At 32.7% G+C, this 8,859-nt stretch overlaps 1 protein-coding gene across 1 annotated transcript; it reads right to left on the bottom strand.

Annotated features, from left to right (window-relative positions):
• Window positions 1–208: 208 nt before the first annotated feature.
• On the bottom strand, window positions 209–8,500 carry LOC124354962 (putative vacuolar protein sorting-associated protein TDA6). Its single transcript, XM_046805798.1, has 5 exons — window positions 8,404–8,500; window positions 6,963–7,157; window positions 4,821–5,104; window positions 3,152–3,359; window positions 209–468 (listed from the first exon to the last, which is right to left on the bottom strand). The coding sequence occupies exons 1-5, from the start codon at window positions 8,498–8,500 to the stop codon at window positions 209–211; spliced, it is 1,044 nt and encodes a 347-aa protein (XP_046661754.1).
• Between the last annotated feature and the right edge of the window lie 359 nt (window positions 8,501–8,859).

Genomic DNA, 8,859 nt, shown 5'->3' with positions numbered 1-8,859 from the left:
TGGTATTACAGGTGTATCTATTAAATTTACTGTATGTTGACAATAGTTTACTCAACATTTTGTTTACATTTAGGAAATAACAAAATATTCATCATCAACATGACATAAAGTATTGAAAATATCCATGCTGCATTTTCATTTCAGTTATGTATGAGTTACAAATTAAATCATCACAAAAGTTTACGGCAACTACGTAGTTACTTTATTTTCAAGTGCAACTGATAGCCATTCGTCTGGTGGATAGTCCATCCGGTCCATCGGTGTGCACACAGACATTCCTTAATCCAAGACGTGATAGAGCAAGACATCCGGACCTGGGATTTCCCCACCTGCCCCTATAGTTGTACCAGTCGGGAATCTGTTCTTCTGTAGAGTACACCTCAAGCCTCTCCCAGGTGTTCCAAGCTGTACCGTAGTCCACCACGTCTTTCAGTAAGTTTAGGTTCAGCTTACTGTACTGGTAGGTTCCTGTTGGATACCACAAAGACTAAAAACAAATCCTTAACAAAAACCATGTAGTTAGAAATACGGTACTCTAAATTTGAAGGAAATTTGAGAAACAATGAAAGATTTTATGTAATGGTGAATATTTTTACATTTTCAAGATATGCATGGAAAATATCCAACTTTAAGCTATTGCTTGAATATGAATCATCCATGTTAATAGCTATCTATTTAGTTGTAAATCATTGTCTAAACACAATTGTACCACAAACTTCCAGAAAAATGCTATGTCCTCATCTTTAATAATAATAATTTTTGAATAAAAAAAACCACTGGAATATCATTAACTGACCAAATACCAATAAAAAAAACGAAACTGGGCCTCCTCTCAGGCACGCATCAGATGACTCTGGAACATGCTGTGATAAGCAGCTAGACTCAGCGTATGGTAAGGAAGGACCCAGAGTGGGTCTGCTGATGTTACAAGGATCCAGATTTTGGAACAGAGCAGAACTCTATATTTCTTATTTTGCCCTTAGAGTGATCTGAACCGGAGCTCATTATCCATCTTGCAACACAAATAGCATTCTTGGTTGTTATTCTTGTCTTTGGCCTACTGTCACACTTCTAACAGCATTTACCTCAATCTGGATCACTCAACATGAATAATGTCCTCTTCCTCTTTGGAGCAGCATATTCTCTCTCTTTTAGGTTTTAGGACTTACCTTTCTCATCTACTGAGAGAATACAGGAGGCATTACTACCATTGTGTTCACATTTCTTTAATCTTCCTAAACTTTTGAATTCTCATCCCACCAACTGTAATTTAGTTGTTTAGAACAGCTGCTTCCACCAAAAAAACGTGAATTCCTGTTTCCTCCCCATCCAGAACCCTTCCAAACTCTTCTTCCAACTCCTTAATGGACAAAGGGAGGATTTCATTGATTGACACATGAAGAAGCTCATGTTTTGGAACCTCTAGTAGCCTTAGTGACTACCGGTTTGTGAACAAATTTCTAATGAAATATGGTAGGTAATTTAAAACCACCTAATTAAGATTTCTTTTCTTGACCCCTGCAACCTAACACCAAAGACTATCCCAATAGTCTTGGTTGGAGAATGGTAAATGTTCTGCTATAGCTTGGTATACTGGATCAACACATTTTGTCATAGTTTAATTTTGATGTTGGCATATGCAGATGTTACAACACTGGAAGAGTTAGTGGACCAGATGGTGGAGTGCTGATCATGGGTGAAGGAGGACATTGGAAGGGGATTGTACAAACTGTTAGGACAATGAATTATTACTTGAAATGCAAGACATAGCTGTAAGTTGGATATATTTCACCATCAAATTTGGGCACTACTAAGAACTCCAAAATTTTAAAGTAGGGAATAATGCAGAAATTGGATGAAAAGATGTGGGGTAAATAGAAAGAGTGAGATTACCAGAATCACTAAGATGATCATTAAGAACTAGGAGTGTTAAGTCCACAATACTGCAAGAGGATGTGCGGTAATTAATATTAACTGATTGTTATTGTTATCAGATCAATATTGATTGTTGTATGGAAAAGAGCCAGCATGTAAAAATAACAATTAATAAAATATCAACAAAACCTTATATCAACTTATATCCAAAATCGATTTGTAAGCTGTTTAAGTATTAAGAAAATTCAGCACCCTCCGGTGATGGCTTTATTAGACTATATGTAAAGTATAAGTAGTACGAGTATTTTATTTTGTTTGTTTATTAAAGATTATAACCATTTTCACAAGTTATTACAAGAAAATATATTGATAAATGGCATGATACTGCTTAAACTACATAATATGCACAGGGCGACGATGATTTACCATAAATACATAACAAGAACAACATAATAAATAAATTATTAATAAGAATAAGTCAAAAGAAACAGATCAATTATACAATATAATGCTAATCTGAATTTAAGATGCAACATGTAATAAAAGAGAATAAATTAATAAACAATTACATGCTATGAATAAAAGTTGCAACGTGTGAAGATAATAAGATTCAGCTCCAGAAATCAGACTGACTAAGATCTAATTGACTAGAAGAAACCAACAATGAACAAGATCAACAAGTAATGACATGCAAGACAAGAAGAACAAATGCTAAACTGTTGCTACCTAAGCTGATTGAAATATACAATAATGAATAACGAAATCAAGTGAGACAGTTTGATCTTTCATTGCAAAAACCTTTGCAAATTATTTGGAAGTCTGTCTTTTCCGATCAATGGTCTTGCACAAGTAGGATCTTGCAGTTTGACCATCGCAGATCATCTAAAAGCAGGTAGATCAAGTGAGAAGAAGTCAACATCAGAAGATAGTACATTTCCCAATATCTAGATCCTCTCCATTGTACTGAATACCTTGTAGTTTGTAAGGTTATGGTGATGAGAAAAAAGTTCTGGAGACCTTGTTTGACCAGAGCAATGGATAGAAATAAGGCTGAGTTACTCTGGAGCATTAAGTAGACGCTGGGAATGTATCAAATCAAAGTTATAATTCATAATAAAATATAAAAATACTAACAATAATTTATTTTCACAACTATTATTATTATTATCTTTATTATTATTATGATCATTAATCACCTGTACTGTCTAACACATTTGAGGTTATGAGTTACCTCTCCTTTATCATAGTAATTAAATATCATTTGAATTTTTCTCACCGACAGAACCCCAGAGGGCATGAGATCCATTCGCCACAAAGACGATTGGATGGCCGTCATCAATTTGGACAGTTGAGGGTGGATCCTGGACTTGGCTGATACCTCTCCTCTTGATAGATGAAAGCACAAAGCACCCAGAGACTTTGTCATATGTATAGTAAGCACCAACAGTGTGAACTGATAGGTACAACGAGTCAGGAACTGAATCCTGAAAGAAATACTATAGTTCATATTTTTGTGGTGAATGGCATGATTATGTGTGACCTATCACAGTCATCTTTCCTTCTTATGTACTTAAAAAATATATAAATATATGAATTCTTTAATATGCCAGCATCACATAATAACAAATTAGTATTGGCTTCATCTTCGAATTTAATAAAACCCCATGAAATACAAGTTCTGGAGTGAAATTAAACTACTATAATGCTCTGTAGTAATATATTTAAGTAAGTTCGTATTATTCTTCATGACAATGTAAAACCCCATTTTTTAGTATTGTAGTTATAAAATAGAGGAAATAAAGAGGACTCATCCAATCATTCTTCTCTTAGTTAAAGTTGCACAATGCACATCCTCGTAATTCTGGTCTCATGATTCAGTCACAACTGAAGATCCTGGATGACAAGTAAAAGGGTGAATTCAATTTATAACAGCCTCTCACCAGTTTAATTAATCAGAGGTAAAATTGTGAGATAAAGTTTTCTGCACTGTTCTTTTCTATTCTGTTTTTCTATTCTTTTTCAGAACTTCTTCTTCAGGAAACAATCAGTGAATGTATTTAAGTACATATTTTTTACTCTTTGGAAAGAACTAGAGGTAAATAGTAAATAATCTTATTTATATCAAAGAAATTTTGACAATATTTTGTTTTGAAGAGGTCAAAAATTAGTCTAAGTAAGGTACAATAAGGTTCGTGGAAAGAATAAGTGTGACTCCTAGCTGTTATTAGAATAATGTTTTTGTTGTCATTTTGTTCTCTTAGGACAAGAAGCTTAGAAAATTGCACATAGTCCTAGTCCTTTGCACTGCTTCCGGAGTGACAGGATATTTTGGATGGGTAAGATTGGGAGTAGGGGCCACCTCCTGTCGATATTCATGAGGAAAAGTTTAGGGCACTACTCTGAAATCATGTCCCCTCGGAAGAAGGGGAAGCCAGCTCTAAAGTAGCCTCTCCAGCCAAAGCAGGCAGGGGGTGGCACACCCTTATGTATAGACTGGCAAGAACCTTTGACTCTAAGGGAACAAACCCCACCAACTCCAACAGTCATCTCTGGCAGTAGACTAGACCTATCAATCTACCCTTGCACCTCAGAATCTCGAAATTTTCGGTTAGTGATGTGCTAGTCCTGGACATCCTTAAGGTTCCCCAGATTTAAATAACACATTGGTTTTTGCTGTACCCACTGTGGGTTCCACTGGAAGGTATAAACTGGCCAAAAGTGAATCCTCCTGGGAAAATAGAATAATGTTAATTAAGGCACTAAGATTCATGGCTGTAGAACTGTGTCAAATACAAAAATTGACTATCTGTATTAAATCCAAAATTTCACAAACATCACCTGGCGAATTCTGGGCATTCTTAAGGAACAGCACTACATTCCTTTGTACTTATAAATTAAATAGTTTTTACCCTTTAAGCCTTACATCATTTGTTGCAATGCAATACCTTTATTTGAAGGCTCATATGTTCCCAGTCACCAACATGACTTCCAAACGCAGTCCTCTTCCCCAAACATTTCTTGAACACCTTGGGGACAGGCAGTGCTCGAGCTTTCCCCAATGGAACAGTGCAGACAACTTTCCCTTCGTTGTACGGGTAGAAAAACCAGTACGTGATGATTAAGCTCTTGTAAGTCGAATCACATGGAGTAATGAAAGAGTATAATGGGGGATAAGACTCATCAGGATTTTTCCCATACAGAATGGATGATGAGTTTGCTAGAAGATCACCTGGAAATAAACACGCTTATTACGAGCAGTTACTCTGCAACAAGTTGTAAAAACACTATTGTGTTTAACTTATTAATAGAATATAATTTAGTAGCTAACTTTAATGTAACATAACCTTAAAAATAATAGGGTTATGTCATAATTTTAGATCAAGATTATCTAGCCATATTGAACTAACAAACAGGTATGCAAATACAGTGTTTAAATACTAATAGAGTATTTAAATTACTTAGAATGGCATAAATACATAAAAATTGTGTATTGCATCGCAATGATCTTCTCTATCAGCTAGAGAGATACTATTTTTACCTTAGGAGCTTGTAATACTTGGCAACACTGCAAATAAGTCAGATAGACCCTTTCTAGCTCAAGTTTATTCAATTAATCGTATATTAATCTGATGAACAGTCAGGTAAATAGGGTAACAAAATACCATAGGAGGAAAATATCATATATTGAACATTAAAACAATGTATGAGCCATATATATGTAAGACTGTTTGTTGTATTTTTACCACAATAGTACTTGTCTCCACCAGGCTATACCACATATATTATAACTTTAACTCAGTAGATTGCACTACTTGGCAAAACTGTAAAGAAGCCTACTAGACCCTTTGTGGCTCAAGCTTATCTAGTTACTCACATATTAAACAGGTAAATAGGATGTCGAAATACCACAAAAGGAACATGTGTAAGCCTTAAAAATGTAAGACTGTTGTATTGCTACCACAATAGTACTTGTCACTACCAGAATATACTCAAATATTGTAACTTTTCCTCAGGAAATTGCACTACTTGGCAACACTGCAAGGAAGTCAGTTGAGAAACTAGGTAAAAGGTATTGTATTAATTATTGTTTTAAAAATTCATGTTTTACTATTAGAATTATAAATATTAAAATTAAACTGATTTCAAAATATACACAGTGTGTTGTTCTTGTTATATTTAAAATTAATGTAAAATATGTTTAACTGCACAGTTTCATGGAATTTTGTTACATGGTTTTTGAGATTTAAAATGTTATAGCATTAAAAACCAGAAGGGTAAAATGCTATTATGGGGTAGCACATATGTTTTCATGCAGGTAATATAAGGTACGGTAACACAAAGTGTTACAATATTTTATGCTATTCGTTTTTGAGATATTAATATTTTTTGAAATGGGATCATGGCCAACATCTCATTTTAAACATTAATTATATATATATATATATATATATATATATATATATATATATATATATATATATACAAATGTTTTTTTAAATTTTATATCTTATTGATACTTAGAATTAAAACCATAAACATATTTATATATAATGGGTTGAAAACACAAAAAGTATACACTTCTAAAGAAAAACTAAAAAGTATCTGGATGTATAGGAATAATTTTTTTAATGGGAGATTTCTTATATTTTTGCAAACAAAAATTAGGTTTATTAGTGTTGTGATGTTTGAATTATTCTTGTGTTGTAAAATTCAGATTGTTTTACAGCTGCTTGCTGCCGAGCAATAAATATATGTTCAAAAGAATATTAAAAATTAATTTTTTACTAAATCATAACAAAACTTGATTGTAATTTTAATTTACTGACTAATAATAATCATGTAGTTGATAGAAATAGCATTATCATTTTAGAAGTTTTAACTAACTGAAATTAGAAAATGTTTGCACCTCTGTGGATTCCCTTCATTTTACATTGAAACATTCAATGTCACTGGAATATAAACGTTAGGTCTGATACAAAAACTATTTCTTAATGGGTATCTCTGCTTCATGGGCGAATTTAACTCACACATACTATATAATACCATCTACACTTATAATATAAAAATTAATATTGTAAGAAAGATACCTATTTCTCTGTTGGTGGTCAGATAATATCCTTCTGACTCTGCTCCCACAGGAATCTCTGACGTAGGATCACATTCTAAACAGTCCTTCTTTATTGGAGTCACTTCTTTTAAAAATTCCTTGACGTCTCCTGGAAAGAATCTTTCTTCTGGGTGTAACCACACCTTCGGTGCCCATTGTCTTGCCAGAGAAAATGCTGTAACATTGGTTTCAAGCTATCTCTGAAATGTAATAATATTTGCTAGCAAACCGTAAATAATAAAAGAGTCGTTACTCAAGATTTTGTAAAACCTTAAAACAATAATTGGTTTTCAATGTTTTGTTGTTTATTTTAACAAGTAATACTTTTGGACTGTTTAAATTAATAGTAAATTGTTGACACAGAAATACATAGATACTTTAGAGGTTTCCAAGCTGTATTCTACCATATACCAGACTTTTTCAGCCTGCAAATTGATTGTAGTAAAAAAAGCAAAGGATTCTTTTAAGAACCTTCTGTTATCTTTAGAGTGACTAACATTGACTGAGTGATGGGACAGGCTTCTCTCCTCTCCAAACTAAATATAAAAAAATCAATTTTCACTAAATAACGGTCCTACTTTAATAATTGCCTTTCTTTGCTTTGTTTATTTTCTGTACAATATGACTAACTATCAGAATTCTTAAATAATATCCTTAGTTTATTCTACATCAAATCATGTATTTCAATTAAAATTTTATAAAATGAATCCACCTACTGCTCAAGATAAAAATCATAAACCTAAAATTTTTAATTTCTAGTCCATGCACAGGCCATTAAAGCCCATGTAGGCTCTTTCCCCTTTAACTTTTCTTACTTATAAAGTAATTAGGTAACAAATTAAATCTAATGATAAAAATGCTGTTTTTGTTTTTGTTTTTTATTTCAACTATCTATCTTAATTTAGATGTTTGGATTTATTTCTTTTGTGACATAAGATGTTTTGTTATCAGGTAATAAGTTTTATATATTATTAATATTCAGAATTGTTATACAATCATTTATTATCCAAATGCTGCATCATGTTTTAATATAAATTATTTACTTCTGTATGTACAGTTATATTTTTTGTAGAAATACATTTTGATTTGGTTTGGAAATGTCAATGTAAATTATTTACAAATATAAAATATAACAACATCTGCCCACATGTATACTAAGTTAATTAAAATCAGGGCATAACTGATTATAAAATTTGTAGACTTACCCAGGGAACAATCTTAGGCTCTCTTTTGTTTTTACCCATAAATTACGTTTATATATTAACTTCATCAGAATCAGTGTTCCAAAACATTCTCTCCCATAATGGAAAGAGTTGTTATGTGGTTACTAATTTTTTCAAGTTGATAAGAAAATCTGTTATTATTATTATGAAAGAATAATAATGATAATTTGATATTGTCAACAACAAAAAGTAACTTACCTCGTTCTTTGTGTTTCTCCTTTTCGGTGTCACTATCAGAAGACACCTGATTTGTTACTAAAAGGAATACTAGCAATTTTATATCACAAAATTGCATATTTTAGTTCTAAACTGTAAAAACACAAGAATCGTTTGTTTTGAAAATAACACTAAATAATAATAAATGTAACGTTCGCATCGCACGGCACAAAATGAAACATTGACTACAAAACAGAAAAAAGGTTATATCACAATTTTATAAATAGAGTGACTTAAAAAAATGTAATGACCACTAACGCCACAATAACAAAATCACGTAATCTCGACGTCGAAGCGGTATTTACTGTCCATAACGAATGTAGTAAGTACAAGCGCTTGGCTTCCATCTCTCCTATCAGCTGACGCTTTCTCCCACAACAATGTTTGGAACAGTTGTTGCGTCACAGCGCCACCTTCCGGTAGCGTGCGCCACCCGTA

This window comes from Homalodisca vitripennis, chromosome 1 (genome assembly GCF_021130785.1).
Source record: "Homalodisca vitripennis isolate AUS2020 chromosome 1, UT_GWSS_2.1, whole genome shotgun sequence".
Taxonomy (NCBI): Eukaryota; Metazoa; Arthropoda; class Insecta; order Hemiptera; family Cicadellidae; genus Homalodisca; species Homalodisca vitripennis.
Note: the sequence above shows the minus strand (reverse complement) of the source record. Positions and strands in the feature narration are given on the sequence as shown.

Coding starts and splice junctions, on each gene's coding strand:
- LOC124354962 (XM_046805798.1), bottom strand. CDS start 8,500: ATGCAATTTTGTGATATAAAATTGCTAGTATTCCTTTTAGTAACAAAT. Junction 5,105..6,962: donor GACCACCAACAGAGAAATAG/GTATCTTTCTTA, acceptor GTTTATTTCCAG/GTGATCTTCTAGCAAACTCA. Junction 469..3,151: donor TGCCCTCTGGGGTTCTGTCG/GTGAGAAAAATT, acceptor GGTATCCAACAG/GAACCTACCAGTACAGTAAG.